Here is a 23,338-nt window from a genome sequence, read left to right on the forward strand (position 1 = left end):
TTTATTTCGGCCAATGGCATGAATGAGGTATAATCACGTGACTTGTTTTACTACGTTTGACTACAAAGAACGCATGTTTTGTGCCATTATTGGGAAAATTCCCCGCGGATCGTGGTTTCATTTCCACCATTTGAAACAGAAGGCTTAGAGTAGACTTTGATTGTGAAACATTGATAAATTGAAGATTACATGTTGTGCCATGGCAGATGTCAAAGTTCATGTATATATACTCGACAATTACTTGAAACATCATCTAATAAATTTGTGTTGAAATTATAATTGATGTTGACCAGGAAATGAACCAGTCTAAATTTTGGTTGAATAATGCATGGAAAGTGAATTATTCAAACACTCTGGATATCGAATTTTTAATCATTAATTTCTTTTGAACTCGGGACTTTTTGGGTATGTAATTAGGGGAAAGTTGATAACTTTTTATAATATATGTACCCTAATTTTCTTTTGTTGATTTACGGACCCTGAAAGATACGGATTATGCGGCTTTAACTTTTCCACTTTGTGGAAAATCCTTCAAATCGGATTTATCTCCCTTGATTAAAATGACAAACCATGTACCTTTGCTATGTTATAATTTTTTTTTTATATTTTTTTTTTAAATTCAATAATGAATGCAGATCAAATATATTAATCAAATATGTGTATTAATTTAATTTGAAACATGTTTGTTTTGCTGAAAATTTGCAAAAAAAATAATATCAATACAAAATATTCATGATTGTAATTTGATTGTTGTTGTTTTTGTACTTGCTGTAAAATGAGAAAAACCGTGTTGTGGAGAAGAAGTTTGTTAAAATTTGAATTTTTTACAAATGGATGAGAGTTGAGAATGTCTAACAGTCACCTGAATTCCGATATGCACAGTTATGAATAATGTTTTGCTTTTAAACAAACAAATAAATATGTCTCCTATATAAACTATGGTAAAGACCCTATCCCCTGGGGAAAATTCCGAGACCCCAGGGCCATGAAATTCACAATATTGGTAGAGGGCCTTGAGACCTGCCATGTAAGCACATAAGCCCGTGTTTCTTACTATATGTGTACATATGTATTAGATTCCCAAAAAGCTAAGTGGGCTATGCGGAAGCTTATAACTATTTGTTTGGAAATAATATGGAAAATAAACTATGATATGATAGTATTGCTAACAATTTCAAATGGTGGAAATGAAACCACGATCCGCGGAGGATTTCCCCCATAATTGTACAAAAGACGCGTTCTTTGTAGTAAAACGTAGTAAAACAAGTCACGTGATTATACCTCATTCATGCCATTGGCCGAAATAAATATGGAATTGTATTAGTGGGTAACTAGTGGTCACATGAGTGTGTGTTTACTTCCAAATAGAGTGATTTCTCTGACCTGGTATTTATACATACTTTGTCCTTATTTTCTCTGTGTTATATGTATATGTTCTGAGCCCTAAAGCAGGTAATAATATATATAAATATAAATTTAGAATTCTACGAATTTAGCCGGGAGTAGCCGATCTTCGCTGATTTTAGATTAGACGGTTAGACCTATTGAATTGGTCAATTCGTATTATATCATTTATTTACAAAACGTGAAAATGGCAGCTTTACAACTCATTTCAGTTCATTATTTGTAGTAAAACAGTGCATATGTGCAAGTCAAATGATAAGCATGCAATATTAATAATATTTTGGAGTCTAAATATTTTCAAATAAATCAATTTCTCCGAAGAAATGGCAAGCAAACTATCACCATATTTGGAAGTAAACACAAAATCACGTGATCACTAGTTACCCATAATACAATTTTATATTACGGCCAATGGCATGAATGAGGTATAAGCACGTGACTTTTTTTTACTACGTTTGACTACAAAGAACGCATGTTTTTACTACGAAAAATAGATGCAGATGTATCGCGAGTTGGGAGTTTAAAACCGCGTCCCTGGAGGATTTTTAGCCCAAAGTTTGAATCTGACCATTAAGACCGTAACAAAAATTCGTTGTGCCTTTATATAAGTGTATCGAGGCAGAGATTTACATTTAAATCTCTGATCGAGGGATGTAAATACTTATGTAGGCCAAGCTAACAAGTAAAGCTGATTTCCCAATGTGTATTGTGTACCTGTACTGTGACCTTTATGGCTTTTAAATTACGTAACTGGGTTTTTTCGGGATTCGGGATTCACAAGAAAATACAACATAAAAAAATCTTTTTTTATTTTATTTTTTTATTTTTATTTTCATTCATTCTTTTAATATAGTATAGTACGGTATGTACTACATGGACTTGGTACGAATGCCAATCAACAAAACACACACACAGCTTTGAAACGAATTTTCAACCCACGGTTATATATATTAATAATTCGTTGTACACTTGCTTAGCTCGGGCTAACAGCTACGTACACGCAGGCTACAGTTTCATGGCCGGGATGTGCAGGATCACATTTTTTTTTAATCAAATGAACGTAACTGGGTTTTTTCGGGATTCACAAGAAAATACAACATAAAAAAATCTTTTTTTATTTTATTTTTTTATTTTTATTTTCATTCATTCTTTTAATATAGTATAGTACGGTATGTACTACATGGACTTGGTACGAATGCCAATCAACAAAACACACACACAGCTTTGAAACGAATTTTCAACCCACGGTTATATATATTAATAATTCGTTGTACACTTCCTTAGCTCGGGCTAACAGCTACGTACACGCAGGCTACAGTTTCATGGCCGGGATGTGCAGGATCACATTTTTTTTAAAATCAAATGAACGTCGATTGCTGCATATACACAGTGCTCTATGAAAGGGTGGCCTTTGATTTCCACTTTCAAGACCAGATGTCGACATCTTTTAGTTTAGATGTCGACATCAATAACTGACAAGTCGGTGTCACACCCGAGCATAAACACATTAATCGCCGAGTTACCGACTGTCTACATAAATATCTTGGATTCATTATGTGGGCATGTACATGTGGTAAGTCGACATATTCTTCTGTTTATGTCGACATATTCCGATATGATTTCGACTTAATGCCTTAACGATGTCGACATTATTAAGTCGTACAGTAAGTCGGCAAATCGATGGCAGAAATATGCCACCATAACATTAATCGCCGAGTTACCGACTGTCTACATAAATATCTTGGATTCATTATGTGGGCATGTACATGTGGTAAGTCGACATATTCTTCTGTTTATGTCGACATATTCCGATATGATTTCGACTTAATGCCTTAACGATGTCGACATTATTAAGTCGTAAGTCGGCAAATCGATGGCAGAAATATGCCACCATAACAATCATATTTCATTCGAAAGCTTTAATTTTATTTTTCCATAGCCTCGGTAAAAAAACCAAAAACATTAATACAGATGGCTTTTGCTGGAAATACTTTCGAATTAACTTCATACAAACATCTTATTATTGCATACATCTCGGTTATCTGCATAAGGTGTAAATATATATAGAAAGGAGAAGAGAAAGGAGAATATTGCATTTTGCAATAACGATAGAATTTCAACCATACATGAATCGATGAGAAATCAATACTAAAAGTATTTTGAAGACATTTCAAATTGATTTCTTACTTGAATATTAGATCTATCAAACGCTGCTAGAGATCGTGAACGTAAAAAAAAATCATCATTTGAAACATCATTTACTTGTATATGTAGGTATACAGTATTAACCTAACCAACCATCTTTAATAAGATAGACAACAAACATGTTCATTCATTTAAATTTACTTTTAATTAATCTCAATGTGTTCCGTCATAAGCTTTGTCTTATATCTGCCTACATAAAAGTGAGGCCGTTTCGACTGGGGCCGTTATTGCAGTGGGGCCGTTTTAACCGTACTCCATTCGGAACAACCGGTTCGACCGTTTGTAAAAGTCATTATTTCAGGTATAAATCCTGACGGACCTGCAGTTTCTGATACAGGCCTGTGTGGGTTTTGTCAAAGCTCGTCTGAAAACGATATAATATCACCAGGTCCGTCTTTAATTCATAAACGAACAACTAGGTCCGACCAGTCAAACCGCATAATCGAAAACGGCCCTGTTGTATCGAACGCGCCACTAATCAAAATTTTCTAGTGCCGCAATATGGAATTGTACTGACATCTATGATTGCATTTGGATATTATGAATTTACAAGGAATTCAGCCATTGATATAATCCCAAATAGACATCAAGATATATCCAGAATTGAAAAAATGGTCTATGAACCACTGAACCGGTATCATACTTTTTTCGAGTTCGTTTCGTTTGTTTGCAAATCAAAACATCATTCCGAAAGATACTTTACCGTGTTTTGAAGAAAAATGGCGCTAGATCCGTGGGCAGCCGCCTGACGTTTTTATATATATTTTTGTAATGTCTCCATGATTATTTTGGATACTCTAGGTCCTCCATAGGGTGACGAATGAAAAGGTTTGAAAATTTCGATTGGGCCGGTTTGTCTTTAAGCAAGTTTATGTAGGAATATTACAGTAGATAAGAATTTAGGAAAATGAGAGGACGAGGAGGTTGTTGTTTGTTTTTGTTTTGAATCGTTTGTATTTTATATACTTTTCTTGTTTGTGGAAATCAGCCTTTTATTTAATTTTCGGTATGATTCTGTCTTAGATTTCCAACAATGTGCATTTAACAAGACGAGACATTTTCATAACGTCGTGTCTATCAGAAGTTTCTCAATGTCGCACTAGGTACATAATACTATTGTATTTCTTCTTTATTAGGTGATAGTGTAATGGCTTTACTTTTTTTGTATTATATATGTTATATTTACAGATGTGCAGTAGCTATGAGCAGTGAACAAAGATGTACAAAGCGGATAATATTATGCATGCAGTTGCACGGTGTTGCGCTCATGAAAAGGCTGAAATTCCTGAAATGTAAAAGATGTGATAATACCTAGACTACAAACTTGGGGGGATAGGTTCGTTATATAATGTTATTAACATACTGTTTCTAAGGTTTGTATAAAGACACCAGCATGAGTGAAAATCAAGATAAGTCTACCAGTGCTAATAGCAGTAGTGAAAGCCAATGTGGACAGAACCAAGCTTTAAGAAACCAGCTACCATCATTAGAACAGCAAGGTCAGAGTTCAGTATCGGGACCTCCTCAAGATGGCAGCATGTTCACGTCACCATCTGAGAGGAATGAAGATGAGAGCTTAGCCTTTATAAATGAACAGTTAAGCTTCTTGAACTCAGCCAGTGGAGAATTGGCTACTGCCATCCACAGATCTAACAAGCAGGTTCGACAAGAAATTGCCAAAAAAAGCAGAGATGCAGGAATGAGGAGGAGGGAGCTGTACAAATCTCCAGGCAAACGTTTCTCTCAAATTCAGGGAAGAGGGGTTAAAAGAAGTCCAGGGTATGTTATTTGACAATCCAATTACTAATTCATTATGGTTAAAATAAATGTGATTGTTCAGAACATAGTTTATACCAGGTATTACTATTTGCTAATTTCAGAACATTATCAAATTTTTGACATTTACCTGGTACATGGTAAAATAAAATGATATATGGTAGCAAAAGATTTTTTTATGAAGACACAGGTAAATGATAATTAATGAAAATGGTGTCTGTAAAAGTATATTCAATCGGTAAATGATAATTAATAAAAATGGTGTCTGATTATGTATAAGTATATTCAATCTTGTATTTCATAAATAATATATAGTTGTTGGCAATTGCTTGAATGTCAATTACATGAAAACAAATTATTGCAGAAAGCTAACACAAAGTCGACCCAAAGTAGCGAGAAAGAGTCTTGACATCCAAAGTGCATCAGAGGAGGCAAAGTTGTTGGATGGTGAGGATGATGGTGATGATGATGATGGTGAAAGTTCAGACGATGATAATTGTTGGACAATCTTAGAAGAGTCTGACACAGAAGCACCAATTAATGAGGCCCTTGAGGAAAATGTTCTCCGTAGTAATCTCACCACATCCAATGTTAAAAAACTTTTACATGTAAGTTACTGAAAGATCTGTGGTTTCCTGTATTTATATTTTTTAAAGTCACAAAGACAGTGATTTATCAGTAATTTACAAATTTTCCATGGGTTATCTTTCTATTTCATGCCAAACACAATATGTACGAATGTGACTGAAATCCAGATATTCTATAAAATCTTTTAAAAATTCTATACATATATATGACTCAGGACATGCATTTAGATTTATTATTCCTAACATGAAATCCTGTATATTTACAAAATTTTTGAGTACAGTATTAAGATAACTTGTGTGAATAGCAATTTTTTATTTTAAAATAATGCTCAAGTCATGGTTATTCTCAATATTTGTTATTGTGTATGGTCTTTTCAGCAAGTAATTACCAATGAGCATGTGGTTGCCATGGTTAAGAACACCCTGCTTGCAGAAAACGAGAAGTTTGAAGCTCACTATGAACCCAAAATGACAAGGTCAAAGGTCAAGCATATCATTCAAGAAGAGGGGGATGTAAGTAGTATTACAAATAACACCAGAGTCAACCTAGCCACTCTGCCACTCATCATACTGTATCATTGTGTGATTTTGTGTGGAAAAAATGTCGCGATCTGCTCTTTGATATTAAATTGCACAAGGAAATGTTTGTGCAATTGTTAATTTTTAACATTAACAAGCTCTAAAAGTCATTTATTCTCCATTGTTTGTGGATATTTAATCCCCCACCAATAAAAGCAACTACATTGGTATACAATATTAAGATGAGCATTTAACAACTCTTGAAATATATCCGTCCTGTCTTATCCCTGTTAGATATGTGGAAGCATGTATGTCTTACAAACATTTCTAGTAATTTAATGAGACATTACATAGCAAATAGTATATGTTTAGAAGAACAGGGAAAATACACATTCCTGTCGAGTGCCCGACCAGGAATTGAACCCGGGTCTCCGGCGTGGAAATTAACGGCTCTACCGACTGAGTCAAAGAAGCATGCTCCATCAGCTGAGTGACAGAGACTGTATTTAACACTCTGTACAAACCACACCAATCTGCTCCATTTACATTTGAACGAATAATCATACCCTGTCTCCACTCTGTTCCCAGTAGGGTGAAAATTCCACCCTATTGCCGGTAGCGTTGCAAGCCCCAATGTGATCCACATTGGGCTTTTTGAGACTGATAAAAATATATTTTTTGGATAATATCCATATATAACTGTATTGTTCTGACATCTATGATCAACATATAATTCACAAACCTTTCGATTACAATGTTTCAACAACTATTAGTTGTAAAATCCAAGGAGAACACAACATACATATAATTCTGTTCAAAAACACCGCCAAAGTATCGGTAAACGGCATAGATTCCGAATGGACCACTGGAAAGTGTAAGCATATGAGGATAGGCAGAAGACGTAGCAGGAACCACTATGAAACTGAACAATTTTATCATCTCAACGGAAACCAAATGCAGAAAACCATCCAGGAAAAAGACATAGGAGTAACTATAGACTCAGAACTAACTGTTGATGAACACATATTAGAAAAAGTTAAGAAAGCAAATTCTATGTTCACACTTCTCAGAAGAACTTTCCAGTTTATGGATAAAGAGTTATTTATTCCCCTATACAAATGTTTAGTAAGATCCCAGCTCGATTATGCCAGTCCTGTGTGGGCACCACATCTAAAAAAACATATTGAAAAAATAGAGGGTGTTCAAAGAAGAGCAACTAGATGTCTCCCAGAAATGAAAAACATGACCTACCAGGACAGGTTGAAGAAACTAAATTTACCAACGCTAGCCTTCTGGAGAATCAGGGGAGATATGATCGAACTATATAAGATAACAAGTCGTTTCTACGATAAAGAATGTTTCAATGCCATATTACTTTGGAAAGATGCATCAGACCGCAATAGTACTAGAGGACATACGAAAAAAATATTCCCAAAACGATCAACAACATTAGTCAGAAAGATTTATTTTGCTATAAGAACTGTAAATATTTGGAATGAACTGCCAGAACATGTAGTATCAGTAATTGATGTAAATTCGTTTAAGAATAAGTTGCATAATCACTGGAAGAATCAGGAACTTTTTTTCAATTACGAAGCAACAATATCATAATACCACGATTTTGTATGATGTGTACATATTATAAATGCATTTATGACTTTAATATGTAATATGTATCTATACGAGTCGGGTATAGAGGACTCATGATTGTCCTGAACCAGAATAAATCTTATCTTATCTTATGTTTGATTTACCTGAAACCGTGACGAAATGAAACACTCAACAGCAACATTTTGAAGTTTTAAAAAAGGCATCAAATTAAGAAAAAACATTATGAAGCTGAACAAATGTAAGGATCATTTAAAATTTAGCAAAAACATTTTTTTTTAAATTCATATTAAAATTGCTCTGACAGTATATTTCTTTCGTAGTAAGAATTCGTTGGTCATTCCATATATGGTACTAGTTGCCATATTTGGAGCACGAGACTTTCTAATGAGATGCATCATGGAGGCCAAGTGAGCCGTGCTGGAGATGTGAGCCATTCAAAAGTGCTTCAAAATATAATTTAGGCATGGAGATAGGTAAATAAATAATCACTTTGTGTTAAAGATGTTTGATTTTGTTGAATTGAATTACAAATTTACATGACACACGTGAAATGTAACATTTTCACCGCTGGATGTTTTGCAAAACTACAGTCAATGGTACGGAATTGTAGCTCTGCCGACGACCATCTGTCAGAAATCTTCCGTCCGTCGTTCAGAGCTACGTCATCGGAGCTACTTTTACATATGTATATTAGTGTTCCTCACAAAATAGCCGGTAATCGGGTAAATAAAATGTGTATATTATTTGTTGTAAGAGATGATATATTTTTGATAACCATATGATTTGTTTTGTCTTTTGTTTCAGGTTTTGCATCCATGGCCACTATCGCCTCTAAAGAACCCCAAACCCTCTGGGGCCAGTTTCCTTGAAGTGGATTTTCCTGATGATGAGGAAGAAGACGATGAATATGATCCATCAAAAGAGGTGCATTTAAATTATTTTTATTTACCATTTCATTAGTTAAACATTCAAGTATCTACCAGGGTCATTTAAGGGTGTGGCTGGTTTATGACTACGTCATGTACCACATGATACCCAATAACGTTTGTGCGTGACTAGTATCTTCAGTGGTGATGGATTGGAATGGAACTGTATGTAATCTTCCTGCTGAAATGACGATATCATCTTTCCATTACCAAAAGAAACAATAGTCCTGCACAAACATTATTGGGTATCACATGGTATGTGAATTATTCCCATTAGGAGGTAGAGGAAATCCGGAGTACCTGGACGAAAAACACCGACTAGTGGTTAGTTTATGACAAGTTCCCCATATAGAATATAAACTTATAATCCAGAGGTGAAAGGCTTGTGGAAATCTACACATTTTAACCACTCTACTACCGTTAGTCTGTAACCCCTTGTTAACAACAGAGATTTGGTGTATAAAGTCATTAAAAGAAAAGCAGTACTTGTTATTTATTTAGAGTAGAAATTTGTAGTAGTCTATGATTCATCAGATAACTATAAACATGTAGACCTCTGAAAAAAAGGTTATTTTTTGTTTTTAATGAATTTGTAGCTAATTGACTACAAGAGGGTACACCTTCATTTATTTTTGATTGTTCCAGCCGGATCCTGCAAGTGATGAAGACAGCGAAAGTATGACATCATCACAAGTCAGCGATACAGGTTCTCCGGCACCCTCAACGCCGCGAACCCCTAAATCCTGTGATCGTCAACTGTCTGATTTCAACATTACCCCCTCCACCAGGGATGTAAGTAGCTAGGCAACAGCCTTAGTTACCAGGACATTATATGTATACATACAAAACTATAAAGTGACAATTTAGATCTGTAAAATGTTTTTTTTAACCTTGATGGACATCTTAATACACATTATGATGGACATCTTTATACACATTAATACAGTTTAACTTCAGTCACCAGTAAATTTGGCTAGTATAACCTGGATTACCATTTATACAGATTTTAATTACTATAAGTTCAGGAGATGGCATGTTATACACTTATGCCAGAATACTCAGGGATACAGATTCGACAAGGGCCAGATAGTGAATTATGTAGTCTATATGGAAGTGGTTGAATTGTTTTTGGTTTTAAAGTTGTAAAAAATTTCTATCACTTGTCATTTTGCTACGTAGTTATTGCAGAAAAATTCTAAGAGAAACCCTACATGTTTTATACCTAATGTTACATGTATGCTGCCTGGTCATTTGTCTGATGAAGATAACTGTATACACACCGTACTGGTCATCGAAACATTACACAAGAAACATTTATTGGTGTATAAAAATATCCTTACATAAACTTTAGTTTCCAATCTCAAGAAAATGTTCAGAAATAAAGGCACTTACAGAATTTAACTCAATCACCCCTGAAATTTCATAATGAACTGGGCTAGTCTTAGATCTAGGAGCCTAAATGTGTCTTCAGGGATGAATGAGTTAATACAGACATGATAAGAATTTGTTAATTGTTTACAGGAAGGATGGAGCCCTATGGGGCCGCCAAGCCAGAGACACCTGTTAGGGAGGAAATACCAGGAGGCTATGGCAGCAGCAGATAAAACCGAGGTATCCAAAGGGGGCTTGTAGTGGGATGCTGGACTGGTTGTATACTCGGCTAAAATTATGATTGGACTAATTCAATTACCATGTGATACACGAGAACGTTTGTGTGAGACTAGTATCTCCAGTGACGATGGAAAGTAACTCTATATAATCTTCCCGCTTAAAAAATGACGTTAGCGTGGGATATCATATTTTGATGTCTTTCCATCACCAATAGAAACAATAGTCCCACACAAAAGTTATCGGGTATCACATGGTACATGAATCAGTGCCATTGATCAAGTACCTGTACATGTACTGTGAACCAATTTTCCTACGTGGTTATTGAATTTCGCTATTTGCATTTCAAAGCAAGTTTGCAAAGATCAAGTTTTGTGAATTTAAAAAAAATGAATGAAAGTTCCTCCCAATATAAATGAAGAGGATATTTATTTGGGGAGACTAATTTTCATGAATTTACATGGATTGCTTAATTCGTGAAAGTAAATCAAGTGCAAAAGAAATTCGGTTTATAGTATATCAAAATAAACAAGATAAACAACAAACACAAGATACAAATATATCAAATAATGTTTACAAGCTTACAACACCATCCAGTCTTTATTTTATTTCCAATCTGAAGAAAATCTGCATCCTCAACAGTATGGATTTCTTCTATAGTAAATAGATTATTTTGTTTGTGTATTAAAGCAAGAAATTCTGATATTGTTCTCATTTAACAGAAATTAACAGAATGATTCTGCTATGTGAATCTACTTTTAACATAAAATTGGATAACCAATGTCACAAAATCTAATTTAAGATTCAATTTTGATAATTTCACAGGAAGAAACCATTGCCCTGGTCATTACACAAGAAACATTTATTGGTGTATAAAAATATCCTTACATAAACTTTTGTTTCCAATCTCAAGAAAATGTTCAGAAATAAAGGCACTTACAGAATTTAACTCAATCACCCCTGAAATTTCATAATGAACTGGGCTAGTCTTAGATCTAAGAGCCTAAATGTGTCTTCAGGGATGAATGAGTTAATACAGACATGATAAGAATTTGTTAATTGTTTACAGGAAGGATGGAGCCCTATGGGGCCGCCAAGCCAGAGACACCTTTAGGGAGGAAATACCAGGAGGCTATGGCAGCAGCAGATAAAACCGAGGTATCCAAAGGGGGCTTGTAGTGGGATGCTGGACTGGTTGTATACTCGGCTAAAATTATGATTGGACTAATTCAATTACCATGTGATACACGAGAACGTTTGTGTGAGATTAGTATCTCCAGTGACGATGGAAAGTAACTCTATATAATTACTTCCCGCTTAAAAAATGACGTTAGCGTGGGATATCATATTTTGATGTCTTTCCATCACCAATAGAAACAATAGTCCCACACAAAAGTTATCGGGTATCACATGGTACATGAATCAGTGCCATTGATCAAGTACCTGTACATGTACTGTGAACCAATTTTCCTACGTGGTTATTGAATTTCGCTATTTGCATTTCAAAGCAAGTTTGCAAAGATCAAGTTTTGTGAATTTAAAAAAAATGAATGAAAGTTCCTCCCAATATAAATGATGAGGATATTTATTTGGGGAGACTAATTTTCATGAATTTACATGGATTGCTTAATTCTTGAAAGTAAATCAAGTGCAAAAGAAATTCGGTTTATAGTATATCAAAATAAACAAGATAAACAACAAACACAAGATACAAATATATCAAATAATGTTTACAAGCTTACAACACCATCCAGTCTTTATTTTATTTCCAATCTGAAGAAAATCTGCATCCTCAATAGTATGAATTTCTTCTATAGTAAATAGATTATTTTGTTTGTGTATTAAAGCAAGAAATTCTGATATTGTTCTCATTTAACAGAAATTAACAGAATGATTCTGCTATGTGAATCTACTTTTAACATAAAATTGGATAACCAATGTCACAAAATCTAATTTAAGATTCAATTTTGATAATTTCACAGGAAGAAACCATTGCCCTGAGAACAAGATCTAAACTGTCATTGACGGAGACAACCATTACTGAGCTAGAGTCAACTTTTGTTGCCCCTGACATCACAGCAGACATGTACGATACGCAGTGTGATGATAACGACTGGCAAACTTTCCTGGCTTCTCTGGTCAAACCTTGTGGTCAGTATTGATATTTCACTGGTAAAACCTTGTGGTCAGTGTTGGTATTTCAGTGGTCAAACCCTGAGGTCAGATTGATATTTAACTGGTCAAACCTTATGGTCAGTGTTGGTATTTCACTGGTCAAACTTTGTGGTCATTGTTGGTATTTCATTGGTCAAATTTTGTGATCATTGTTGGTATTTTACTTGTCAAACCTTGTGATTAGTGTTGATATTTCAATGGTCAAACCTTGTGGTCAGTGTCGATATTTTACTGGTCAAACCTTGTGGTCAGTGTTGGTATTTTACTGGTCAAGCCTTGTGGACAGTACTCTTATTTCACTAGTGAAAACTTATGGTCAGTGTTGGCCTTATACACTGATACATATGTATTATCGACTTGGAGACTGCTATTCAGATACAAATTGTTTTGAAAACTCATTTGTATTATTAGTAAATATGGAAAAAAAGTGAAAAAGCAATACTTACAAAACTAATCAAGTTCTGACTTTTCTCCACCTCAAACGCTTTAAATGCCCATGTTAGTTAAGTGAACATCAGATAAAATTCTACTAGATATTCATAACATCTAATCTTCTGGTGACATTTCCTGAATATTTTATTCCAGAAACAGAGGATACTAATGACGGTGGCGATGAGGAAGATCCAGAGTATGATTATCTGGAAGATGCAGCTAAATCCCAGGTCGATAGAGAAGATTTACGGTCCGACCGTGCAGTACAAGTATCTAGTATGTGTGCATTTCATAAAAAGATATCTTAATCAAATTAGTTTTGTGAATGTTTAAATTTTGCTGCAAAAAGGATTCAGAAAAATGAACTTTTGCAATAACAGACAAGTAATATGGTCTAAATAGAGTCAAGTTTAAATATTTCTGTAGTATAAATACAGAATTTTTTATTTGGGGCTGAGTAAAGGCACCTTCCCCTAGAGAAATGTTTTCAAATAAAGAAAAACTCTTTAAAGTATACATGATTCAAGAAAGATGCATATGTAGTGTTTTCTAAATTGAAAAGGCCCATTAAATTATTGAGTTAGAAAATCACTGAAATACTGTGTTTAAGACAAATGCAGTGTGTGTTTTGTTTTTCCTTAGAGCGGGAAATGCATCAACTAATGGATGAACTGTTTGATGTGTATGAAGATATGGAGCTTGAGGAGACAGAAAAACAAAAAATGAAAAAAATGGCCAGAAACAACCTCATCAAGTATGGTTTTAATTTGGCGAAAACAAAAATGTTTATCACATAGTTTTAATATCAGTTTTTGATCAGTTTTTACATTCTGTTACCTTGACGACATTTATGAACTGATAGATGCAGCTTAGATGAATACAGAAATAACTTCACACTGTGTTGCCAAATATTGTCTCTTTTCATGTGGCTACATAAATCTGGAAAATTAAATATTACCATATCAAAATTTAGTTATATGGCTATGAGAGAATATATATTTTATATTAGTACAGTCGAGACTGTCTGAGCGACCCACTGTATGTAGCGACTCCCTGTCTTATGTGACCTTACTTGAGACCCCCCCAACGTATTTTGCTATATAATGGGTCTGTTTTCAGTGACTCCCTGTCTTACGTGACAAGCGACCATGTTTTTACAACCCAAACATCATAAAAAGTCTGTCTTGAGCGACTTTTCATTCGCCTGAAGCCATAATTATGATAGATAAAATATAAAGAGGTGTGAACATCGAACTAAACATCGACTGTTGACTACGATAAGAGTACATTACCAGTTTTGACGGATCCTGAAAGATTGTTTTTTTCCACAAAATTTTGCCTTAAACTATTAAAAAGGCTAGATATCATTCAGATATCTCTCAATACTAAACAATGGTAAACATTGACAATTAATAACGGAACACATTAATAAATCGGCATGTTTTATTTTGCCTACCGTATCATCCTATGGCTTGGCGTGGGTGACTCTTTTCTTGTTTTGTATATGGCATTTACGACCAAACATAATTTCGTTCTTTGATATGAGTAAACAGTCATTATAACTGCCATCCCAAAGTCAGAAACCTTATATTTCCTTCAAACTTTTCTCATAACACCAAAAAGTCTTGTAAAAACAAATGCACACGACTTGGGCTTCTGTAATGGCCGCCATTTGGTAGCAGTGTACAGTAGATTTGTAAAATTCAGCAAAATAAAGCCCAAGTTTTAAAATGGTACCTCTACTGTACAGTAGTAATGTTTTGTTTTTAGGTCACCTGAGACGAAGTCTCAAGTGACCTATTCTAATCGCCTTTTGTCCGTCGTCGTGCGTCGTCCGTCCGTAAACAATTTACATTTTCGACTTCCTCTCCAAAACTGCTGAAGCAATTTCAATGAAATTTTGCACAAACCTTCTAAGGCATAAGGCCAATCAAAATTGTGAATTATGTGGTCCCCACCCCCCAGGGGGCTGTGGGAGGGGCCAAAAGGGGTAAAATTGAGTAAAATTTCAAAAATCTTCTTCTCTACTCACAGATGTGGTAGAATCAAATACTCTTCATAGATAGAAAGGTCTTAAGGTCCTTTACAAAAATTGTGAATTATATGACCCTGGGGACTCTAGTTTCCCCCTGGGGAGGGGGTTAAGTTTACTATAGTTTATATTGGGAAAACACATTTTTGCGCATTATTTGGTCATTTGTAATAGGAAATGAGTCAAATGTTGTCAGAATTATCAGTATGAGAAGGCCATTTAATCCTATTAACAAATTTTCAATGACTGACCCCCAGGGGCCTTAGGGGCGGGGTCAAAATGGGTCAAATAGGCTAAAACTTCAAAAATCTTCTTCTGAAATTCTGGAAATGGTAGAATCAAATACTTTTCATAAATAGAAAGGTCTTAAGGTCCTTTACAAAAATTGTGAATTATATGACCCTGGGGTCTCACGTTTCCCCCCTGGGGAGGGGGTCAAGTTTACTATAGTTTATATAGGGAAAACACATTTATGAGCATGTTTTGCTCAATTTTCATTGGAAACGAGTCAAACTTGGTTAGAATTTTTAGCCTGAGATAGCAATTTAATATCATATCCACATTGGTCCTGGCCGACCACCTGGGGGCAGAGGGGCGGGGCTAAAAAAGGGGTCAAATAGGCTTTATAAAACTTCAAAAATCTTCTTCTGAAATTCTGGAAATGGTAGAATCAAATACTTTTCATAAATAGAAAGGTCTTAAGGTCCTTTACAAAAATTGTGAATTATATGACCCTTGGGTCTCATGTTTCCCCCCTGAGGAGGGGGTCAAGTTTACTATAGTTTATATAGGGAAAACACATTTATGAGCATGTTTTGCTCAATTTTCATATGAAACGAGTCAAACTTGGTTAGAATTATTAGCCTGAGATAGCATTTTAATATCATATCCACATTGGTCCTGGCCGACCCCCTGGGGGCAGAGGGGCGGGGCCAAAAAAGGTCAAATAGGCTAAAACTTCAAAAATTTCTTTTAAAATTCTTGAAATGGTATAATCAAATACACTTTATAGATAAAATGGTCTTAAAGTTTGTTTATAAAAATTGTAAGTTATATGACCCTTGGGTCTCCTGTTTCCCCTTGGGGAGGGGGTTAAGTTTACTGTAGTTTATATAGGAAAAACACATTAATGAACATTTTTTGCTCAATTTTCATAGGAAATGAGTCAAACTTGGTTAGAATTATTAGCCTGAGATAGCATTTTGATATCATATCCACATTGGTCCTGGCCGACCCCCTGGGGGCAGAGGGGCGGGGCTAAAAAAGGGTCAAATAGGCTAAAACTTCAAAAATCTTCTAAAATTCTGGATATAGTAGAATCAAATAATTATAGATGGAAAGGTCTTAAGGTGTTTTATTAAAGTTGTGAATTATATGACCTTGGGGTCTCACGTTACCCCCTGGGGAGGGGGTCAAGTTTACTTTAGTTTATATAGGAAAAACATATTTTTGAACATTATTTGCCCAATTTTCGTAGGAAATTAGTCAAACTTGATTAGAATTATTAGCCTAAGATATAGCATTTTAACATCCATATACGTCCTCGATGACCCCCTGGGGGACCAGAGGGGCAGGACCAAACAGGGTCAAAATGATTAAAATTTCAAAAAATACCTCTAAGTTCACAGGTTTGATGGAAGCAAATACTCTTCATAGTCTAAAAAGTCAAATTTATAAATCACTGACCAACTTCAAGGCACAGCATATGGTGTTTATATGTCTTTAATTTGTTTCATTATTTGTTTCATTATATATTCAAACTCAGGTGACCGTTAAGGCCCATGGGCCTCTTGTTTAATTTACACAACATCTGCAATTGTTTTGCAATGGTTGTTTTTCTGACAAGTGTGATTTTTGTGTTTTTGAAAAACCATGATATACAAATATTTTTTTTAATTGCAAAAAATGAGATTTTTAACCCAATATTGCCCCCTCCAGATAGGATTTTTTCTTGAACAAAGTTTAAAACCAAGCATCAATGTATGTCTGTTTGTAATTTATAACTAGATCTAATTGATTTTTAATTTAAAAAAATTAAATAATTTTTTTTTTTTTTATTATTATTATGTTTGATTTATCTTTTGAAAAATCAGTTAGAGTCTAATTGATATATTTATAATGAAGAATAAATTAACAGACAATTAAAGACAGATTTTTGTACAGTGATGTTGCGGATGAACTTGGACTGCCTTAAGTGACTCCCTGTCTTATATGACTTTTTTGTGATGGTCCCTTGGAAAGTCACATAAGACAGTCTTGACAGTATTACTTGTGATGTTGCAGATGAAATTTCTGTGCCCCTATCAAGGTAACGCAAAAACGGTGAAAATTTCATCTTTACAGAAACTAACACCGATACAGTATATTTGATAGTAATATTGCATTTGAAATCAGAAATAAAATTTCAGCGGTAAATTTCTAGATCTGTTTTTTATTGATACATGGGTTACATGTTACAGATCACACAAGAAGCAGAGAACTGTTGCCACTGTGGTAACATCTTCTGCTCCTGGTGCCCTAAAAATGACAGAATCAGAACGAATGCAGGTGGAGGATCAAATGAGAAAGGTTTGTGTGCAGAAATCACTTACATACACAACAGTCTTTCCATATCTCCAATAAATGCTCTATGTATGCAGCATGTTAGAATATCATTACTTTATATATATCAAACAATTGAGAATGTATAGTATGTTAGAATATTATATGTGGTATTATTGAGAATTGCTAGTAAGAACAGCACTCTATGTATGTAGCATATTAGAATATCATTACTTTATATATATCATACAATTGAGAATTTTAATTAGAACAACACTCTATGTATGTAGCATATTAGAATATCATTACTTTATATATATCATACAATTGAGAATTTTAATTAGGACAACACTCTATGTATGTAGCATATTAGAATATCATTACTTTATATATATCATACAATTGAGAATTTTAATTAGAACAACACTCTATGAATGCAGCATGTTAGAATATTATATATCATACAATTGAGAATTGCTAATTAGGACAACACTCTATGTATACAGTATGTTAGAATATCATTACTTTATATATATCATACAATTGAGAATTGCTAAGGGCTGTTCCAGCAAAACATATATGGCACCCAGGGAAGGCACTTTAAATAATAGTATGTGCCATGGTGGGATCAAAATAAAATCACTTCTGTGCCAAGGTGGCGTTTCAATAAAATCACTTCTGTGGGTGGTCTATCGGAAGCATTTGTAACCTTTCGAAATCAAATGCAAAATTTGTGTTTTATAATGCTGTCAGTCATCCTGACTGCAAAATAACTGTTGAGAAAAATGTTAATTTCTGACAATACTAATAGCTTGTTCATCTTCAATTAAAAAAAACAATTTATTTTTTTATGGGTGTTTTGATATAATAATGGCAGAATATTTATCTAAAACATGTTATATTCAATCAAACTTGGCAATGGTACAGAGTAATCAACAGATTTTATTTGAATTTACTTGTATTACTATGTAAGTTGAGGAAAAAGTGGCAGTTCACAAGCGCAAGTGTGAATGTTCAGATGTCTACTCTTTCATTACGCTTGTACAACACTTCAGTATCTTAAGTAGATTTTCTGCTGGTTCTAGGCAGACTATTCCTTTATACAAATTACATAATAGATGTAACACATCAAACAATAGTTCACTGCACTATATACAGTACAATTTTGTCCTTGGACTCTTCGGTGATACTAGAAATCAAAATATGTCAATTCAAAAAGATGTCGGAGCTAAATACAAAATTAAATCGCTTCTATACCATGATCTTGTTTACTACAAAAAAATGGATATGTGTGGGGGTCAACAAAATTGAAAATTTCTTCTATCGGTGGGTCTCCAAATTTCTTTCCCCCCCCCCCCCCCCCCCTACCATATATGTTTTGCTGGAACAGCCCTAATTAAAACAACACCCTATGTATGCATTATTTTAGAATATAATGAGTGTATTGTAAAATTGAGAATTACTAATTAGAACAGCACTCTATGTATGCAGCATGTTAGAAAATCATTACTTTATATATATCATACAATTGAGAATGTATAGTATGTTAGAATATTATATATGGTATTATTGAGAATTGCTAATTAGAACAGCACTCTATGTATGCAGCATGCATGTTAGAATATCATTACTTTATATATATCATACAATTGAGAATGTATAGTATGTTAGAATATTATATATGGTATTATTGAGAATTGCTAATTAGAACAGCACTCTATGTATGCAGCATGCATGTTAGAATATCATTACTTTATATATATATCATACAATTGAGAATGTATAGTATGTTAGAATATTATATGTGGTATTATTGAGAATTGCTAATTAGAACAGCACTCTATGTATGTAGCATATTAGAATATCATTACTTTATATATATCATACAATTGAGAATTTTAATTAGAACAACACTCTATGTATGCAGCATGTTAGAATATCATTACTGTTTATCATACTATTTGGAATTGCTAATTAGGACTGTACTCTATATTTACAGCATGTACAGTTGCTGTCCCAACTGTATGTGGTGTCTCAGAGTTTTAAGGAGACTCATGGTTCAGTAGCCGCCGATTGTATATTTCTTCTTGTAAGTATTTTGAAAATTGTATTTATTGTCATCTATAAAATACCCTGATTGAAGAAGGCTTTCCATGTGATTAAATATTCCTCATTATCTATTGAAATATAAATATAAATCTTCAAAACGGTTGAAAAATTCCTGCTTCTTAACTGATTATACCTGATAAGGAAGTACTTTGTTACACTTGCCCCAAACAAAGGTTTTGACGAGAAAGAAAATGTCTGTGCAATAGTTATCTGTTTCACACAAGAACAAGTCCATTATTTTAACTAGTATCTCTTGCATAAACAATGTTGTTGCTATTTGCTAATTATGAAAATCATGATTTTTTTTCATGCATGATTTAACAAATATTAGGCTGTGATAGTCAAATGAGTGCTTAATTGACTTCACCATTTCTTAACATTTTTTTCTTCGAAGGTGATCCAAAGTTAAGAATGTGTAAATATTCTCCTTGCAGAGGGAGATAAAAAGTTTTGCAAGTACCAGCTCTTTGGTCACTCCTGACCGACGTTCCACGTTTTACGCTCATAACCTCGACGGGGCATTAGAATTAGTATCTCAGTCAAAGGAATGGGAGCAGAAGTGTCCAGACCCTGAGGGTCGGAATTCCTCTCCGGACAAGTCACTTACTAATCTTTTGGCTGAAAACTACAAAAAACTTACCAGCTTACAGAAAGACAGGATACTAGAGGTTGTCGATGGTGATCAAGGTTTGTGACACGTGCTTCATATTACGTTACCGTAAAAAAGTGAACCCAACACCGGTGGTTTCTTCCAGTTAACTGATTATTTACTCAACAACATTTTCTTTACAGATTTATTTGAATTCATTGTGAGACCACTGTACTTACTTTGATCCATGGTCAATCCCATCACGGGGCACTTATTGAGTTGAATACGGTACTACTTTGTTGTGTTGTTTATGGTATTACAGCCTGTGTTGATTTTTGTTGACCTGCTTGGAAATGATGAGCATATTTTTTCTTAGGTAAAGACCAAAAAGAACCTGCCACCATTCCTAACTCGAGGTCCTCACTGCCCCCTCTAACTCGTCAACAGAAGGACATATTCTGGAACAGTGATGTCTTCTTATACCCGAGTCTTATCCCAACTGGCGGATTTGATTGTTCCATTCCCAAGGTCAAACAGAGGATAACATTCACAGAGGCTGAGGATAAGTAAGTTTGTAGCCAAACAGTTATACTGTTAACAATTTTTAATTTGTTAGTAATTCACAGTGATGAAAGTTATACTGCGAACAATTACATTATATCATTGATACTGTAAATGATTACTTTATCATTGATTTTCAATTTGATAACAATTCCCTATGAGGAATGATTTATTCATTGTCAATTCCTTACAGAAAGAAACTTCAGCCCAATTTGATTACTCTGTTTCATAAAGAGGATCTGACAAAATCTAACAACATTCTCTGATGAATGACTAAACAAATTTCTACCTCCAATTTTCTTGACAGGGGCAGAATAGGTGTGAGCTTTCAGAATCATTTTCGTGTATGCAATCACTTCACATTGATTAGATCTGTTGATTTAATAACAGCTGGCTATGTATATATACAAGCTGTGACAAAATGCCATTTTAAGTAGATGTATCTTGGTGAAGAAAATGCATTTGAACTTAAGTACAGTGACTATCAAAGGTCACTAGTAAGTGATCCTAATGTTGACAGATCCTCTTTAAGATGGAGTGAGAATAGGGATAGGTATTTAAAATAAATTGACCTAACCATGCAATCATATTTCTCACTTCTGTTCCCACTCTTTCCTCTAAACTTCATGCTAGAATTTCTGTTGCTGTTCCAGTTTGTTGGCTATTGGATATGACCAGTTTTCCTCCTTTCCTCTTCATCGAGAGTTAATACAGAAGTTCCTGTTACCTTGTAAAACTCCAGAACAGATCAAAATTAGAATTAAGAATCTATCGGCATCCAAACTTGGTGATAACATAATAAAGGTGAGTTCTGAAGTATTTATATTCTCATTTATCTTGTAATTTGTCGCCTTCCTGAATGGTCTTAGAGGTGTCTCTCGAGATTTGTTCAAAAGGTTATTTGCTGAATCACACGATTAGTGTAATTTTCATTTCTTATTTGGTGCTAACCAAGTTATTATATCTTCACTCAAATCAACAAAAAGGTAAAGAATGGAGTGTTTGACCTCCTGGCAAAAATGTTGAAGACCGTATCAAAATTGGCCACTTCAGTTCCGAGATACCGTCCTCTGAAGTGCTCGATTTTTGCCTATATATCGACTGCTAATCAGCAAATCGGCTGCTCACGCTGATTTGGGGAATAACCGGATGAGACGTCACGAGGACAACGGCAGTGAGGTGTTTGGTAGTGGGGTTATAGCACAACAGTGGATATATATGTATTCCTGATATGGAGTGTTAAATATACACACAGTTATGATGACGATTTGATTATATGTTAGGAAACATTGCAACTGAAATCAGGCTAAAATCCATATGTATAAGCAGTCTAAAGGCATCACATTGTGTATCTTGTGTAAACTTTTATGCATGCACGGCTGGGTATCTTTTTACTAGAGCAGTATTGCCAACCTCTGATGAGGTCAAATCGGGTGATCACCTTTAAAAAAAACGGGTGAAAGGGTCAAAACAAGGGTCATATGCGAAGAAACATTTTAGTGTAATTTTTAACACTTTTTAAAAGCCTTTAAATATGCATATATTTATTATTTTCATATATATTCAATAATATTTATGATAATTTTTTCTAATAACATAAATAATATTTGATAAAATCTGGATTTTTTGTTCTACACGTGTCCGGTTTCATTATTATCTTTGACTCAAACAAAATGGCGGCCATTATGATTGGCTTGCCTGCCTACTGTAACAGGATACTGTTCATGTTGACTACATTTTATTCATGTGAGTAAATCTTTGTCTGAAATCACAAGTGTTTGTGCTTTTGAAGAATTATTTCTGATTTTGAACAGTATCAATTGGCCCAGTCTAATTTCCTAGCTGGCTCAGGCTAAAAACGATCATAGACATCGTGATGCATGACTGAATAGATTAATTGCTACAATTTCACACCTTTATTAAAGTTTGTGAAAACACAAACATAGCTACCTGCATTATACAAGGGTCTGATATGAGTCTTAAGCCCTGAGATGTAATTAAAATTTTGCTAATGGCTATATCTGACGTAATTTTTGTGAGCTTTTTGACACTTTGGTCCCAGTGCTGAAAATCGGGTTATTTGATGACCCGCCGGGTCAATCAGGTTAGGCATTCTAAAATGTCTAAATAACGGGTCAACCCGGGGAAATCGGGTGAGTTGGCAATACTGCTAGAGATCCAATCTCTGTTTCAACAAATTACTAAATTATCAAACTTCGGAAATATTCAGTTTTAAATATAATCTAATCAGAGACAAATTCAG

The 23,338-nt window shown here is 34.4% G+C and overlaps 1 protein-coding gene across 2 annotated transcripts in view; it reads left to right on the top strand.

Moving 5' to 3' along the window:
* Nucleotides 1–4,287: 4,287 nt before the first annotated feature.
* LOC138333314 (GON-4-like protein) overlaps nt 4,288–23,338 on the top strand; it is a 56,947-nt gene continuing 37,896 nt past the window's right edge. The window contains exons 1-15 of one of the 2 annotated variants that reach the window (XM_069281610.1): nt 4,288–4,437; nt 4,798–5,388; nt 5,750–5,993; nt 6,351–6,485; nt 8,907–9,026; nt 9,674–9,820; nt 10,550–10,639; nt 12,619–12,787; nt 13,397–13,519; nt 13,886–13,997; nt 17,735–17,843; nt 19,816–19,905; nt 20,360–20,612; nt 20,891–21,080; nt 21,729–21,879. In XM_069281610.1, coding sequence (XP_069137711.1) covers nt 5,003–5,388; nt 5,750–5,993; nt 6,351–6,485; nt 8,907–9,026; nt 9,674–9,820; nt 10,550–10,639; nt 12,619–12,787; nt 13,397–13,519; nt 13,886–13,997; nt 17,735–17,843; nt 19,816–19,905; nt 20,360–20,612; nt 20,891–21,080; nt 21,729–21,879 — 2,319 coding nt within the window. In that variant the 5' untranslated portion in view covers nt 4,288–4,437; nt 4,798–5,002. Of the gene's footprint in view, nt 4,438–4,797; nt 5,389–5,749; nt 5,994–6,350; nt 6,486–8,906; nt 9,027–9,673; nt 9,821–10,549; nt 10,640–11,665; nt 11,795–12,618; nt 12,788–13,396; nt 13,520–13,885; nt 13,998–17,734; nt 17,844–19,815; nt 19,906–20,359; nt 20,613–20,890; nt 21,081–21,728; nt 21,880–23,338 lie in introns of those variants that run through there. The other variant, XM_069281611.1, reaches the window with a different exon arrangement.

This window comes from Argopecten irradians, chromosome 10 (genome assembly GCF_041381155.1).
Source record: "Argopecten irradians isolate NY chromosome 10, Ai_NY, whole genome shotgun sequence".
Classification (NCBI taxonomy): domain Eukaryota; kingdom Metazoa; phylum Mollusca; class Bivalvia; order Pectinida; family Pectinidae; genus Argopecten; species Argopecten irradians.